Source organism: Neolamprologus multifasciatus, chromosome 22 (genome assembly GCF_963576455.1).
Source record: "Neolamprologus multifasciatus chromosome 22, fNeoMul1.2, whole genome shotgun sequence".
Taxonomy (NCBI): Eukaryota; Metazoa; Chordata; class Actinopteri; order Cichliformes; family Cichlidae; genus Neolamprologus; species Neolamprologus multifasciatus.
In genome coordinates this window covers 25,196,081-25,213,625 of record NC_140459.1, presented here as the reverse complement: position 1 = coordinate 25,213,625, position 17,545 = coordinate 25,196,081, and the positions used below count along the sequence as shown (strand labels likewise).

Sequence of the window (17,545 nt, the reverse complement as noted above, 5' to 3'; positions counted from 1 at the left end):
CAAATAGCCAATTATGCATGTTTTTATTAATCTTTAATGGCCCTAGACAGGAAAGGGATGTCACACTGCTAATCAATATCAGCTCCTTTCACCAGACTGACAGCATACACGCATACACTCAAAAACAGTTCAGTTTATTCAAAAAGGAACTGACATCACAGCAAGGAGAAAAGTGAGGCAAGGACTCATGGTGTCACATGTTAAGACATTGTGTCTGAAAGTAAAAACATTAGAAAAACGGCATCTGTGGTTGCTAAGCATGTTGCTATGTGAAGAGGCAGATAGTAGCATCAGCACCAGAGGAGAAGACCCAGGGTTGCGTGGGGTGAAAGGTCACATCCAGAACACCAAGATCATGAGTCATCACATGACCTCTGAGGACTTTCACTGGGACGATGAGTGGATTCTGCAAAAGGTCACTGTGGAGGTAGAAAGGAGGGGTTAGAGTGTAACTGAGAGGAGGAAAAATAAATGTGTGTGTGTGTGTGTGTATTACTTGTAAACAGTCCCGTGACAGACTATCACTGAGCCATCATCAGACGCCGAGGCAAACAGCGGGTACAGTCTGTGATAGGCCACACCCCTCACCGCTTTCTTATGGTGTCTGCAGAGAGAAGGTAATCCATACCACATGATAAATGATTAAAAACAAACAAAAGAAAACAACATCTGATCAATATGTAGTATTCTACAATCAATGATGACACACCAATGTCAGCGTCATGATTGAGTAAACATGCTTGGAGACCACTCTGAACCAATCACAGCTCTGATTTGTTTGAGGTGAGACTCAGGTAAGGTCTTTGTTTGCTCAGCAGGATTTAAACTCCTCACCTTCCTGGTGCACGTCTGACTGAAATCTCATTTCCTGAACTGCTGCACCTGCTGGGCTGTGAAGGCACTGCAGATCTTTCTTTTTTTTTTTTTTTGTCAATTTAAACAATGCTGCTTTATGTACAAATCAGCTCTGGCTATGCAAAATTCTGTTGGCAGCAATGTATAAAATGTGAAAAATACAAGCTGAACACAAGAGGGAGCATTATAAAATAAAATAAAGAGCTATAATCATTTTAAAACTGGGATACCATACAAATAAACTACATGGCAGTTCTGAATAGAGAGTAATTCACACTTTTCTTAGGGTTTAAATGTAAACCAGACACTTCAGAAAATATGTGGATTTCATTGATGACAAGAGGGATTTGTTCTGACCTTTTGAGGAAAACTGTAGTATCATCTGCCAGCTGAGTGCTTAGGTCTATACATGTGACATTGTGATTTTCATAACAGTCACAGCTTGTGTGACTGTTGCGCAGTGGTTGTGGTTTCATTGTCAGAGTTAGGCACATCAAATGTAGCAGATATGAATTATTTTAGATTCATGCACTGAATTCCACTTTCATACCAGCTGTATAGTGTCTAATATAAAGAGAGCATAAACAGTGATGGTAATTACCCAGGACAACTCAAACTCACAAAACACTTGTTAAATTTAGGTGTGTAAAGAGCAGTAAACCTCAGAGCAGCAGTAGCCCAGATCAGCTGATCACAGCCTGTGGACTAAGAAAATCTACTGGAGCTTTCAATAGAAATTATCGTGAACTGTGATTGTTTTCCTCTCACTTGAACTACTGCAACAAGCCTTTAACCACCCACCTCACCAATGTGAGCTATGGTCTCAGTAACCCCCATCACTCAGGCCACTCAAACATGGACTCTATTCAGTCTTTTTCTTTGCACTACTTTGAAGCGCTTTGCTAGTTGTCCTCTAATTTGGGCCTTTCTATGTGCCTCCCACTTTAACATCTTCCTTACTCATTTTCTGTTTAGAGACAAAGTCACATTCTACAACGTAGACAACAGAAAATAGAGCAATTTTCCCCCTTCTTATTCCTCTGCTTATGTTCTATTTAACTGATTCAAGCTGAGCGCATTTATTAAAATTGAGACTAACATGAAGTTTGTATTCCCATCTAGTAATATTATTTTAGTATTGTATTAATATAGCAAAGGGTTTATTTAGTTTTGCAGAAAAATAGGTTGTCGAAATGTTCTTTAAGGAGCTACTTTTCAGAGCCTGTACTTTTTCTGTTTTACTTGAATAAAGAAGTTGAATCAGTACTTTTACAAGAGTACTTTTTTTAAATACTAGTACCTGTACTCCTAAAGTACAGAATGTCTGTACTTTTGCCACCTCTGCCCAACCAAACCCAAATCAGCCTCCTCCAAAAGGCTCTTCAGCCACAATCTCTCCAAATCTGTGATTAATCTTATAAATATTCACATGTTAACTCTTAACCCACCTGTGCTTTCCCTTTACTCAGCATTGATGCAGCTGTCTGTGAATCTACTTAATTTATAACTTCTGACAAAGTCTAGTCTAGCTGTGTTAGATAATCACTCTAACAACACCACCATCTGTAGGGGACTGCATAAACCTGCAATATTTGTAACCTTGAGAGTTACAGCCACCATTTGAAGAAACCCTGACCTCCATTCTGGAGATCAGGTCTGAACGAAGACAGGAGCTCTCAAGGTCACCTGTAGCTGACCAAGACATTGCTTCCATTGTAACAATTAACAAAGCGGTAATGTTGACAGCTCATGTCTAAAAGGGTTAAACTCAGATGATCAGAGTGACTGGCAGGTACGTACCGGAGCATCTTGTAGGGTTTAGTTGACAGATCGAGGTCAAACCAGCTCAGCTTACAGTCATAACCCCCACAGATCACATGATCACCTGCAGACACACGAACAGACAGGTGGGACAGCTGTGAAGAGAATACTGCTCGTATAAATACAGATGACTTTAGGACGAAAGCAACTGCGGTGAGCGAAACGACCATTGCGGCGGGTTTATTGGAGCCTTTAAGACTTGTGTGTGGGGGACTGGGGTGTGGTTACCTCCTGGATGGACAGCCATGCTGGAGATCCACTTGGAGTTGGTTTGGAGTTTTTTAGTCATCTCTTGTTTGACGAGGTTGTAGATGCGGATCGAGCGCTGTGTGGCCACAAAGAAATAGGGCCTGATTGGGTGGAAGGATACGCACTGGACCAGGCCTTTGTTCCTGCTGAAGGGGTTCTGACTCCGCCTCCGGCTCAGCTGGTGGATATACACCTGCAGGTGGCTTGTGTTATCTGGCATCACTGATGCTAGGTAGTCTCCTTTAGCATGCCACACCACCTGGTGAACAGCCTGCAGAGATCAACAGCGATTAGGCCAGATGTGGATCAGAGTGGGGGGTTTTAAAAACAAATGAATAAATCAACCAATCAGGTGGTTTTCTCACTTTGGGGTGTTGGATTTTGAGGCGGAGCCCCTGGTTTAGCTCTTCCCCCTCAGCCTCGCTCCAGACAACAGACCCATTTCCTTCTGCTGGCTCCTCCCCCTCCTGCTGGGCACTGAGGAGTCGTTCTGACGACAAGGTGACCTGTTTATCTGCCAGAGAGGGAGACAGGATCAAGACCACAGAGTCCCTGAAACCAGAGAGAAACAGAGGGACAGGATCACATCAGTGGGAGGGGAGGGATGAGTTTAAAATCCTGCTTGTTTCTAGAGTATTTAAAAGTATAATGGGAGGCAGAGCCTTAAGCTTTCAGATCTCCCTCTGTGGAACCAGCTCCCAGTTTGGATTCAGGAGAGAGAAACACTCTCTACTTTTAACATTAGGCTTCAAAGTTTTCTTCTTGATAAAGCATATAGTTAAGTCTGGATCAGGTGACCCTGAATCCTTCCTTAGTTGCGCTGCAATCGTGCTCATAAAGTTGGATGTCCACAACAACAAAAAACCTAGTTTAAACCATCATTAGAAATCACTGAATTAAATTATTAATACATGCTCTCTTCCTCATATGACATATTTATCCCCATCTCGCTCCAGGGGTTATGTGATTGATGGGATATTCTTTGTATTACTGTAGGACAGGGGTGGGCAACTCCAGGCCTCGAAGGCCAGTGTCCTGCAGGTTTTAGATGTGTCCTTGATCCAACACAGTTGGTTCAAATGGCTAAATTCTCCAGAGGCTTGAGAACGAACTAATCATGTGATTCAGGTGTGCTGCCCCAGGGTAATATCTAAAACCTGCAGGACCTGGAGTTGCCCCCACTGCTGCTGTAGGATCTTTACCTTAGAATGTACAGCACCATGAGGCAAATGCTGTTGTGATGTTGTGCTATACAAATAAAACTGAATGTCACAGACAGACTGAGAAAGAGAGAGAGACAGAGATGGGAAGATATCAAAGAGACAAAGCGATGTCAGAGAGGTGCTCACAGGGCAACAGCCAGCAAACAGACAGACGGATTTGGGTTCCAGGCAACACTCTTCACAGCTCCGCACACCTGGACCGTCTTCATACAACGAGACGAACAGACCTCCCAGAATCTGACAGAGCCATCATCACTTCCTGTGAACAGGGAGGAGAGAGATTACAGTCCCGCCCACACTCAATGAACTCATCCAAAGGATGCATGTTTTATTTAAACATCACCTTCAAACTGGGTTTTCAGTAAGTTCTCTGACCACAACACAGAAAAGTCAAAGAAAAGAAGATAAAAATGAATATGGAGTTTAAAAATAAATAAATATCCAAAGCAGGTTGTTTTTAGGAAGAATTTCAAAGACAGAGTCGTGGAAAGCATTATCATGGATACTCTGTGGCAGTACAGTCAGTCTTTACAAAACACAGACTCCTGAATCAAATACTTATTTCCTGATACTAATTCAAAGACGACTGGACTCCGCCTTTCCAATAAATACACCAAGGAAAGTGTAAATGGATAAGACCACACAGAATAAAGCTGCTTTGTGCACAGACACAATTTGAGATTATCAGGCTGAGGTCTCTGTGTGGAACTGTCATCATGTCTGGTTTTAAAACAGTAACAACAGAATGCTCATCTTGAGACTCAATCAATGAAGCTGCCTGCATCTTTTACACACACTCTGTGGTAGGGCTGCACAATTTTGCATAAAATGAGAATCACGATTTTTTTGCTTAGAAATGAGATCACGATTCTCTCACAATTTTCTTTTCCAGTATAAATATTTATTGCACTTATTAACTGCACATCAACTTCGTAACAGTTGAGACTGAACATAAAAACAATAAATAAACATAAAAACAACAAATGTCTCACGTTTTGTGGTTGCCGCAAAATGTTGTACTGCTTGAAATTCCGTCTCCACCGTTGCTCGACACTGCGTGTATAGAGCAGGTAGTGCAACAATAGAAAAATAGTTGCGGGACGGCACTGTGTAGCGTTTGTCTAGGGTGTTGATCATTTTCCTAAATCCCTGGTTTTGCACAGTGTTGATGGAGCCATATCTTTGGTCAGGTGATAAGTAATAGCCTCCGTAATTTCATTGTGCCTGCGGGAGATCGACGGGTATAGGGAAGCGCTGTATAAGGTTCCCGTTATTGATGTTTGGGTGGTTGACGGGGACGGATTTTCTCCAGTCACTTTTCTCGTCATCCCTGACGTGCTCTCCGTTGTTTTTTCCCTGCCAATTTTAGCATCACACGGCACAGCTTCTGCATCACATGGTATAAGGCTCCGCCCATTTGTTGAGCAGGAAGAGTGAGCGCTTGTTTTCATGCAGATACCGCCCCGGATCAAAATGCGGTACAATCGTCGTCATCTTTTTTTTTTTTTTTTTTTAAATCGTTGTCATTTGGAAATGAGATCGCACATAACTATGAATTGAGATCGCGATTTTCTAACGATTAATCGTGCAGCCCTACTCTGTGGTGCAGGTGTGTAGACTGGTCGGTCAACAACCCTGCCTGGGATCAAACACTTGACTCTCACTGTGAGCTTTACACCACTCAGTCACGATGTCAACAGTTTCTATTGATGTGTGAGTGGGACAAGCTGAGGTTACCTGAGGCAAGCCACTGTCCCGATGGAGACACACTGATAGAGCGAACCAGACCGCTGTGGCCTCGATAGACCTGAACACACAGATAAAAGATGTGAGAAAGGGTTCGCCACTTTGTTTGTGTGCATGTGTTCAGGTGTGTGTGCTGTACCAGCGACTGTGTGGTGGGAAATGGCTGAAGGTCCTTTGGTTTGGGAAGTTGGGGAATCAGATCCTCTGGATTCACATTCACCTACATGCAGACAAACAGTAAATTATTTAAACCGCATGCCTAACAGAGAAGCTCCAGCTTTAGGTAGTAGGACAGACTGAGAAAGGTTACCCTCATCTTCCTCTGTCGTGGGCACAGATAAAGGTCCAGGCAGCGCTCAAACCTCTCGTGGATGAAATGAGAAAATGCTGGAACCTGACGGAGGCTCGAGTACTTCCTTGGAACAAACGGCAACTTTCTGTCTGCTGGATCCTGTTGCTCCCACAGTGCTCGCTGCAGACAGGTGAGGCAAGTGAGGACAGACAGACGGGAGGGAAGAAAAATGTGTCTTTGAATGCAGTTCTATCTATCCTCTGAACAGAAACCAGGTGAGGCAACGCATTGACAAACCTCCTCGTCAGTAAACAGATACTCGGGCGGTGGGTTGTAGGACTCATGGTGACCAGGTAAAGGGATTTTGGGGGCAGGCAGGTGCATCCTATGTCTGGCCAGAATGGAAGAGTCCTCGCTGGTCCACAAGTCGTAATACCGCCCCCTGCCATCATCCTCTACCCGCCTGGGTTTGATCCAACCCATTTTTATGGCATGGACCAGTTTGGACACCTGCAGACAGGCAAGTCAGACAGGTGAGTTACAGACAGCTGAGAACAGCCAGGTAAGCCAAGTGAGTCAGGTGCATTACCTTCTCCTTCTCTGTGAGCGAGGGGATAAAGCTGCGTTTGTCTGCAGGTCTGTTGGTGACGGGATGAATCATCATGTTGCTGCTGAAGAATTCTGCCATTGGCTGCGGAAGAGGGGTAAAGAGACAGGTAGCCAGCGTGTTCTACATTTTTAAGCCACACTCACTTCTTGCTAGCTGGTCTGGGACATGTGGTTACTAAAGGGTGGATCAAGCAGGTAAATGCGAGGCTAGTGAACAGAACCCCGGTGTCACTCTGTGAGGGCATACCTCGTACTCATTGAAGTTGACATCTCCAAACTGTCCTCTCTGCAGACGGTTCACCAGCTCCACCTGATCATCGGACAGCACAACATCACTTCCTGTCTGCTTGTCATGCACCGTTCTCCTGCAGACAGCAACCCGTTAGCTTCATCAGCATTCCCTATCAAACCTATGAAGAAGTTAGCATCATGCTAACTGCTCACCAGTACTCCGGGTTCTCCATCTTATCCAAGAAGTCATCAAGCTCATCCTTGTTCCTTATTGGCTTGTAGATTTTTTTCCCATCCAGATTGTACCCAACGTGAGGGAAATCTTTGTACCACTCCATAGGAATGTTCCCCACTGTGTTCCTGATATCCTGAAGAACAATGTGAGCATGAGAAACCACCACAGGATGAAGAGGGGAACATAAAAGAAGCAAATGCACCAATCAGAACATGTGTAAAGAAACATGTATCCTGTACAAAACATGTTGTATTGTAGCCACTTTAACAGGAACGTTGACAGGGGTTTGTCTTAGTTATGCTCACATATATCACAAGGCAAATGTTGATTATGTTAAATTTGATTATGGATTTAACAAGAGCTAAAGAAGAGAAGCCAGTACGGGAGAAATATACTCTCTTTTTTTAGTCCCTGTCAGTTTTCTTACTGTAGCATTTTGGAACGATTGAAGGCTTTTCAGGGAGTTTTTAGGACATCCTGATAATAATGAATTACAGTAGTCCAACCTAGAAATAATAAATGCATGAACTAGTTTTTCAGCATCACTCTGAGACAGGATGTTGCTAATGTTAGAGCTATTGAATAAAGCAGTGTTTAATGTGCAGGAAGGACATAATTTTTTTTTGTTTTGGTAAAACACCGGTCCTGTCTGGCAGGCATGATCTGAATGCGTTGTTGTACCAAATACATTTGTTTTCACAAAAATAGCACTATGGATTCTCTGAAGGCTCTCTTGTTAATCGTTTTTCTTTTAGTATTAATAGTATTATTTTTATGGATATTATGTTAGGTCAAGGCCAGGTTGGTAAAAGACAGAAGAAAGCTGCTGAAGACCCAAGGCCACACATTCCGATGACAACCGTGTGTCTACTCCAACCAAGGAACTATGGACAGAGCTCCCACAGTCAAGGGTAGGTGTGACAGGGGCTAGAGGCAGCGGGTGGATGGCCCCCCCAGCACAAGCTATGGGTGGGCCCTAAATCCCAGACCCCTTGAGAACGGCACGACACCTGGGGGAGCCCCCACCGTGCAACAGAGAGCCCCCCTCCAATGACCAACAGGGAGTGGAATGCCTGCCCGTCCCCCTCCCAAAAAACAATGTCCAGAGGGACCAAGGCTCAGTGAGCCAGAGACACAGACCTAGCCACACTCACAAACTGCAGTACCCACAGTGGGTACTCCACCCTTTTCTGACTGAGGGCCATGACGTTGGACGTTGATTCTCATCACAGCTTTTTCAAGCTAATAAAGGTCAACATCGGGTGAAACAGAGAACTCTGAGCTTGACCAGGAGCAAAAATCTCCCAGCTTTTTATTAGTGTACATGTGGCTAAAATTGCATACAATACACCAGACACAAGCATAAGAAAAGTAATGACAAGCACACAAATGAATAAGTTTAGATCACCTCTTCATCTGAAGAATCGTGTTCATACTCATCTTTCTTCTTTTCTTCACTCACTTCTCCCTCTTTCTTTTCCTTCATCTACAGATGGAACAAAGTTCAGGTGATGTTCTGCAGCAGAACACTGAGGACACTTTTAACAGCAACCAATCAGCAGTCAGACCAACAAAGAGACTTACCTGCTTACACTTTAACTTGTCATCATCGTCATCAGATCCCCCTTCCTCATCGTCATCAGATCCCCCTTTCTCATCGTCATCAGATCCCCCTTTCTCATCGTCATCAGATCCCCCTTTCTCATCGTCATCAGATCCCTCTTTCTCATCGTCATCAGATCCCTCTTCCTCCTCAGAGTCACTCCCAGAATCCTCCAGTCCTGAGTAGATACTGTCCTCGCTATCTGATAAATCATCATCCTTATCTTCATCAGCAGGTTTCCTGTTAAAGTTGAAGATCTGAGAAGGAAAACACAGATTTACTCAATTAAAAAAAAAAATCAGTTTTTTGCTGAGATTTCCAAGAAGAGTGTAATTAAAGAGCAGAAAAATAAAACCTATGAATCATTCGCACAAGCTAATAGCATGTGCTAATGATTCTGTGAGTGATCACACACACTTAAATCAAACAATAACCAGCAACTAAAAGCAAAACATGTCAAATCAGGATAAACTTATGTACTCTACTCAGGATTGACGTCACTCTGTGCAACCCTAACCGTACACTCTGACACACTACCTGCTGCAGTGCTCGTTCCGTCACAGTATGTCTGTGAAGGTTCTCAGTCATCCAGGTGATCGTAGTCAAAGGAGCTTGCAAAGAAAAGCGTCTGGACTTCTTTAAGTTGCTTGAAGACGTTTCACCTCTCATCCGAGAAGCTTCTTCAGTTCTATTTGACCATTTGACCTTAGAACTGAAGAAGCGTCTCGGATGAGAGGTGAAACGTCTTCAAACAACTTAAAGAAGTCCAGACGCTTTTCTTTGCAAGCTCCTTTGACTCGTTCCGTCACAGTTTTACTGCCATTTACGTCACTGCTTCCATGTTGGATCGTTAGCTCTGGGTCGGTGAGGTTGCTCCGACAATACGAGTTAAAATCTGAGTTGAGAAGGTCTTCCTTTTAAAACTCCGACATTATAATGGAGCGCTAACCCGAGGCTGACATCACACATGTGCACAGAGGATAGTTCTGTGTTTATTATAGAAGCAGCAACGCCCCGGTCCGGTCCCATGGCTCTGTGTCTGCTCTGAGAGCTAAACAGCAGCCTGCCCCGTGTTAGCATGCTAGCTCGTTACTAGCATGTTACCAGATCTTCATCACTTTCCTCCTGTGTGTGTGGCTCACCTGGTTCTGCTCCTCTTCCTCTTCTTTACTCCTCTTCAACGCTCTTTTCCCCGCCGCTTTCTTCATCGCTCCTCTCCGGTCGCTCCACGAGTTTCTATCCTCCTCGATTCAACCACGTGAAACCGAAGGTTAGAGGTCACGTGTCACAGCTCAAGGGCGGGGCCTGCTGGTGACGCCAGCATATTTGAAGTCTACGTTCTGGCCTGAAAATATCTTAATAGTTTATTTTGCGACCCAGAAAGAGTAATAAGAGTAATATTAAAAATGAGTTGCTGCAGTAGTAGTAGTAGTAGTTGGAAGCTGGAATTAGCTGGGCCAATCTGGGATATGGTTTTTCAATTTTGTTGTCCGGGTGGAAAATCGGGAAAAATTCGGTAGAATGGTGACACCGGGAGATTTTCGGGACGGGCACTGAAATTCGAGATTCTCCCGGAAAAATCGGGAGGGTTAGCTTGTATGACTACGTCCCGCTGGTTAGCGGATGTTTCTGTATACTATACTCTATTGCCTGTTGTAGTGTGTGCTAGAAATTAGGACTGGGCGATGTGAGGAAAATATGAGTAATATGACCCAGTTTGCAAGTCTCCATATAGGCTTGCTCCGCTCCTTTTCCACCTCTTAGCTCATCAACCAAGGGACTAGAAGAACTGCCACCCAGGTAACTGAGAAAGCAAATAAAGGTTAAATCATAACAGTGTAAAGTAAAATATGTGCATTTATTTTAGAATACAGGATCACGTGATTGTATAAATAAATAAATTCTAAACCAAAACAATTCTTTACTACCCTGTAAATTGAATCCTATGTTTAAAGAAAAGCAAAATATTAGTGTAGTGTTATGTATAAGTCTCTATTGGAGCACTGTGATGTTTGTGTAATTGTAAACTGTAATTGCAGCCATCACAATGTGGAACAAACATCTGCAACCATGCAGCTGCACTGCTTTTAAAGTTGAGCTGTATGTGAGGATGGGAAGAACAGACACAGAAACCACATCCTCAAGAATGAACAATAAATTGACCTTCCCATAGAGATTAATAAAGTTATATTCTATTCTATTCTATTCTATTCTATTCTATTCTACATCAGTGACCCGCATGTAAAGGAAAGATGTGTCCGGGAGAGAAGCCAGCACCACTGAGTCAGATCAAAAATGATCACAATCAGATTATCCCCCCTCTTACTTAAACTTATGTCCTGTTCCTACACGCACTGATCTGCTGCTGTGTCCATCGCCTCCTTTTAAATCCTGTTTATCAGTTTTAATTCAGATGTGTCAGTCTGAGGGTGAACACAATCTAAATAAATCTAAATAAAACCAGGTTGCTGGCCCGACATCATGCCAGCGCATTTTGGGGATGGCACAGGCACCGATCGCTTTTCTATCGCCCATTTGCTGGGAGTAAGGGCGCCCTCCGTTTACGAGGTGCGCCTGCTGCTTGCGGCACAAGTAGGAGAGGGCGGGGCGGCGGGGGATTCTCTGGCTGGCTGGAGCGGCATCTAATAACCAACTCGCAAAATAAAACAAAATAAAAACAAACCAACGAACACGAAAACACCAGGCATTATGATACAGATTTATAATTTGTGCGCCTTCTTGCTGCTGTGCTGAAGTCAAAGAAAACTTTATTGTCATCTCCGCTATATAGAGACGAGACACAGCTGTGCAAGCAAACAAATAATAAATATAAGAAGAGTAAGAAAATAAATATACACTTTAGAACTAGGGGTAAAGGGATCAATAACAATTTAAAATTTACAGTTTGATGATTTAAAGTCTGGCACACAACCCATCGAAAGGGGAGGGGGGTAGGGGGGGGGGCTGCTTCCAAATAGAGCACATTTCATTCATAGTGCTGTAAATCCTGTGGAACGCCAGGACTGACATAATGAATTAATTAAATACACCATTAAATAATTAATTAAATGTGTCAATAATTAATTAAAATGTGAAATAAATAAATAATTAATTAAATATGTCAATAATATTTATTTAATTAATTATTTCCTATTTTAGTTAGATATTGGCACATTTAATTAATTATTTAATGGTGTATTTAATTAATTTATTATGGCAGTCCTGGCATTCCATATACCCAAGCCCATTATGTATTCATGATTTGATTCCTGGGTTGGGTGAAATCCCAGAAGCGAATCTGTGAACTAACAGGTTATGTTGTGGTGATCCTCGGGTTGGAGGATGGGTGTTGATACTGGAGTGCAAAATTAAAACCAATGGAAGATGGACAAGAAAAGTTCAAAGCCATCAGGGGTTCAGTTTAGAAAAAATAGAAAAGAAGAGGAGGAGAAACCAGCAAATGATACAGGTAAGCAGATGTGTCATTGGATAATGGCAGGTCATCCTGAAACAATCAGAATCAGAATACTACTATAATACGAGTTACAGTTGTTCCAAGAAGAAATTGTAAAAATAGTAACAGTAACAGACTAAACTCCAAACAATACATTAGGTTACAGATTTTACACATTGAAGAAATAGCACTAATATATACAGATCACTCAATTATAAATATCAAGGATTATAGGAGGGGATTATAAATAAATATCAAGAAAATTGACAAGAACGTCAGAGGGAGTGTTCACCCAGGGCGCCAAACAGGCTAGGACCGCCACTGATGAAGGTTATCTGCATTTCCAAGAGCTGGAGTGGGGAACTTTTATTTTCTTTGCCAAGGTCTTTAATCTTGAAAACTGCATGACACACTGGCAGACAGAAAATTCTGGGGATCTGGAACACGGAAATAGAATATTTAAACAGATGTAACCAGCTAACAAATTCATTTTTTATTTGATCTTTTTTATTATTAATTTTTATTTTATTTTATTTTGTGGTTTGGTGCTGTTTCTTAACTCAAAATGTAATTGGACATTTTGAGTTAAGTAACAGCACCAAACTCCAATAACACTTCCCTCATGGTGCTTTATATTGTAAGGTTAAGACCATACAATAATGCACAAAAACTCCAAGCAAGCACTTTGGTGGCAGTGGGAAGGAAAAACTCACTTTTAAAAGAGAGCCAGCAGAACCAGGCTCTGGGATAGGGTGGCCATCTGCCTCAGCCAGTTGGTAATGAGGGAAGGAAGTTGGGAGAACAAGAGGGGTTATTTCTAACCACTCTGGTTTTAAAATTAAATTTAGATGCCCAATTTAAATGAATATTTTAAGCCAGTTTAAGAGTTTTGTCACATAATCACATGGCATGGTTTTTGAAGGTTTTGACGATTGCTTCATCAACTACTGGGTTGCTTGACTTCATTAAGACTACTGGAGAATCCCACCTGTCATGGAGTTCATTGTATACTGTCAGGCTGAGTTGTTCAATGTTCTCTAAGGACATTTTGTAGTTTATGGACAAAATTTTGGGAAAGCCTCCATATAATAAAATCTGATGTTCCTGGATGCCATGTTGTCGTTTCATTTTCTTGGCTCATAGCGTGCATTACCAGATCTTTAGTGACATTTTTCACCACTTCCTTGTACTCTTCCCTGTTTTTAGAGACACTGAGGACTCTTCTTGGTAATGACAACAGCTTTTTGGTGAAGGTTGGGACGGTAATAATATCAAGCTGTTCCCTCAGATTAAAAATCAAATATTTTTCCTTGCAGTTGTGTGTTTTGCAAAGATCCTTGAGAATGGCCTTGTCTAGATTTTTCCGCCATTTTAGGGACAGATCCAAATGTTTTAGCTCAATTTCAGGCCAGATTTTCTCAATCAGACGATCGCTGATGCAGTCAAGAGTGAGGCGCTCTGTGAAGAGCTTGTATTTAGAGGAGACTTTTTCTTTGGCCTGTGAAACCACCAACTGAATCACTCTGTTGACACACAACCTTTCCCCCATTTTCAGTGTTTTCTCCAGTGTCGATATTTCAGCCTTTGTCTCCAGTATTTTCTTGATCTCATCTTTAAATACTATCTGCACTCCATCTAACACTTGTTTTGACTGTTGCATTTCTTTTTTTGCCTCATAAACATATTTCTTCTTCACTGACAGTGCTGTCTGCACTTCATTCAGCGCTTTTTTTTGCTTCTTCGCACTGTTTGTTTGCGAGTTCAGTATAGTTTGTCTGTTTTTTGAGTGCTTTTTCCACTTGGTCATCTGTTGGTGGTGTTTTGAAACCGCTCTTCTCTGCGCTCTGATACACGAGGACATGTAATAGACTTCTGATGAGGACAATTCTGGGGTTGGAGTCTCTACTGTCTTTGTCTTAGCCTCCGCAAATTCTTTTGTCTGCTCATCCAGTTTTTTCGGCATTTCTTTTGTGTCCTTCACCACTTTCTGTTCTTCCAGGACTTTCTTATTTTCTTCCTCACGGACTGTCTTCTCCTGCTCCAGATTCTCTCTGTGTGTTTTCTCATTCCACATAGTTTCTTTCAGAGAGGCCTTGTGTTTCTGAAGCTGTGTGAGCTCAGCAGACAGACTTTCCTTCTCCTGTTTCAGGATCAGGATTTCACTGTCCCTTTGCCGAAGCTGCTCTTTCAGACAGTTCATCTCAAGGTCAAAGGTGATGGTCTTTTCCTGACCTGAACAAGTCTGTTCCTCTTTTCTACTCCAGGTTGGATCTCATATTGATCCAGCTTAGCACGCATCAGTGAAATTTGTGCCATCAGCTGTTTGATTTGCTCTTTGGCTGTCTATGAATCCTCTTTTAAAAGCTGATTTTCAGACAGAGTTTTTAGGAAGGCTATCCTAACCCAAATAAGGTCGTCCAGTGCACTTTTTGGCAGAGTGCACACAAACTCTGGTTTCTTGTCTTTCTGAAGCTGTGCGAGCTCGGCAGACAGACTGTCCTTCTCCTGTTTCAGGATCAGGATTTTGCTGTCCCTCTGCTGAAGCTGCTCTTTCAGATGGTTCATCTCAACTTCAAAGTTTCTGGACTTTTCCTGACCTGAACAAGTCTGATCCCCTTTTTCTTTGGTGGCACTGCTCATTTCCACTTTGCATGACACTGATTCATCGGTGAGTTCTCCAGCTTGGATCTCATATTGGTCCAGCTTGGCACGCATCAGTGAAATTTGGGGCATCAGCTGTTTGATTTGCTGTCTGGCTGACTTTGTATCCTCTTTTAAAAGTTGATTTTCAGACAGGGTGTTTTGGAAGACTTCCCTAACCTGAATAAGGTCATCCAGTGTACTTTTTGGCAGAGTGCACACAAATTCTGGTTTTCCTGTCTGGTTGCTCATTTTTGACATTTAAACCAAAGCTACAGTGTTACAATGAATCAGATATTCAGATACGACTGAGGGTAGCAGAACAAAAGTTCATCCAGTAAATTGATCGTGACTGTAGGTGAGAAATGTGCTTGTCCAGTGTGCAGTTTCACCTGGCTTTATGGACTTGTGTTGACTGTGATGTCACGGCCTGTCACGTCTTTTTGGCCACTCCAAGATTATTGAAAAAATTATGTCTTGGTTTTCTGTGTTATATATTGAAATAAACTGAACTCTTTTCTGTTTAGAAAATAATGCAAATTTTTAAATCCACCTTAAAGCAAACCACAGCAATAAAAGCTACTTGCTGTTTAAATACGTTTAATTGCCACTGTATGAGCTCATCTTGTGTTACATGCTTAAGAGAGAGACTTGCGGCTGCCTCCTTCCTTTGGCTACTTGGGTGTCTTTATCTGAGCATCACTTTTGCCTCCACTATGACGCCCCTAATAGCAACATGTAACTTTCAAGGCTGTTTACAATCAGACAAAAAAGTCTCAGTTTTGAGTGTAATGAGCTCTTAGTTATTCTGACCTCACCACAGCACCATCTGTTCAACACGACGTCTGTGTGCAGACTCATGACCGTCATGTCACAGGTACTAAAACACATGAGAGAGATGCTGGTTCATCACAGCCATAAATATGTTAAAAATGAAGATATTTCACTGTGTTCAGGTACCAGATTGAGTGCTATATGAGGTATTTTAATAGAAAAGGCTGCATGACAGTGTTTGAATCCCCGTTCTTTCATGTTGTCTGCGAATATCAAAAGTGAGGCTCAGTGTTTGTTGTTAAACTTTAACCTTACCTATTCCATGCAATAAAATACACATTTGTTAAAAAGTTGGGTTTGTTATAACAGTAAGACTATGCTTACCTAGTTTTGCTAAATTTGTAATTAATTTTGCTTTTGGAAAGGGTTTGTAAAAGTGATTAGTTTGTTAACTTTTGGACCCTTCCAATAGTTAAGGGATTAAGAGAACCCTGGAGGGGTGTAGTGGAAATGTTTTAGTTGCCAAATGTCAGATAGGACAACGGGAGGGTTTAAAAGGATTTTTGACCACTTTTAGAACTTGTTAAATCAGATTAAGTTAACTTTTGTTTATGTTTAAGTTGTAAGAAATTATTGGGTTGTTTTTTGTTTTTTTTCCCACGAAATAAATGCCAGAACTTTAAAGGCCGTGACACTGGTTCTCAGCCAGTGGCGTTTTTAGCACCTGGATGTTCTTCAGCACCCCCAAAATGAATCAAAGCATCCCCAAAGATTTCTTACTTTTTTTTGGACATATGTGCTGTTTGTGTGACACACTGTTAAAAATATGAGGTAATATTTTAACAACAAAAGTATAGATATCCCCCCCCCCAACAAAATGGTTTGTTCCACCTCGCCTCTCCCCTACTCTGGCTCTAGCGCCCTTACTGCCAGCGCGATGGTGGCTGAGATGCAGTGGAGGGGAGGTGTAAGTGCCTGGCTTAAAACAAGACATGTTAGCTGCATTTAACTTTCAGTTACTCTTTATATATTTAGGTAGGAGTCAGACCATGTTTCTTTTTAGCTGTTTGTGTGTGTGTGTGTGTCCAGGTGTTAATATGTCAATAAGTCAAAGCATTTAAACCAGGATATACAGTCATCCAAAACACAATAAATCTGAGCTGACAGTCACTGAAGCTTTTCTTCATGTTTACATTAGTTAACAGTTGCTGAAATCAAAGGCTAAGGTCCTCACTTCACTCTGTCTTCACACAGGAAGAAAATCCGCTGAGACCGTCATCCTGCATCCTTCCATTGGGGTACTTCAATTCTTGTACAGCTCCACTTTTCATATAATAAATCCCATAACATGAGTCTGCACATGAAAATGGGTGTCTCTGTGTGTGTGATTTTATTTCACATGAAATGTTCTCATTTCCTGATCAGATTACAATCAGACTGTCCACTCGGTCTCTCAGCTACAAAGATTGAGATTGGAGATTTGAATCTGAGCTGCTAATCAATCACTGATGGAGTCGTGTTCTCTGTCCTAATATATTGATGACTGATTCATTATTAAGGCATATTGAGTGCTCAAGTACAGTATGAAAGCGCTTTAGATGAACCGGTTCAGTTACATACACAGGCCGTGTGAGTGTGACGCATATATATATATATATATATATATACACACACACACACACATATAGTGAACATATGAAGGACGTTCGGCTCTTTGATTATTAATGAAGTGCTTTGGCATCTTCAGGAAACAGGAAGTTCACATAAACCAACAAATGACAAAAACGGCGGGGCCATGTTAGTGACGCCACTG

The 17,545-nt window shown here is 42.0% G+C and overlaps 1 protein-coding gene across 2 annotated transcripts; it reads right to left on the bottom strand.

Moving 5' to 3' along the window:
- Positions 1 to 115: 115 nt before the first annotated feature.
- bop1 (BOP1 ribosomal biogenesis factor) lies at positions 116 to 10,171 on the bottom strand. 2 transcript variants are annotated; one of them, XM_085149502.1, is made up of 16 exons: positions 10,007 to 10,171; positions 8,846 to 9,121; positions 8,670 to 8,741; positions 7,240 to 7,394; positions 7,043 to 7,160; positions 6,776 to 6,877; positions 6,484 to 6,696; positions 6,205 to 6,366; positions 6,034 to 6,114; positions 5,886 to 5,955; positions 4,275 to 4,407; positions 3,291 to 3,477; positions 2,905 to 3,196; positions 2,656 to 2,740; positions 497 to 604; positions 116 to 419 (listed from the first exon to the last, which is right to left on the bottom strand). In XM_085149502.1, the coding sequence occupies exons 1-16, from the start codon at positions 10,070 to 10,072 to the stop codon at positions 266 to 268; spliced, it is 2,274 nt and encodes a 757-aa protein (XP_085005628.1). In that variant the 5' UTR covers positions 10,073 to 10,171; the 3' UTR covers positions 116 to 265. The 2 variants fall into 2 exon arrangements, with proteins under 2 accessions (XP_085005628.1, XP_085005627.1); XM_085149501.1 differs by having other exon boundaries at positions 8,670 to 8,747; positions 10,007 to 10,170.
- Positions 10,172 to 17,545: the final 7,374 nt, after the last annotated feature.

Coding starts and splice junctions, on each gene's coding strand:
- bop1 (XM_085149501.1), bottom strand. CDS start 10,072: ATGAAGAAAGCGGCGGGGAAAAGAGCGTTGAAGAGGAGTAAAGAAGAG. Junction 7,161..7,239: donor ATGGAGAACCCGGAGTACTG/GTGAGCAGTTAG, acceptor TGCTGTCTGCAG/GAGAACGGTGCATGACAAGC. Junction 420..496: donor TGTCACGGGACTGTTTACAA/GTAATACACACA, acceptor CTACCTCCACAG/TGACCTTTTGCAGAATCCAC.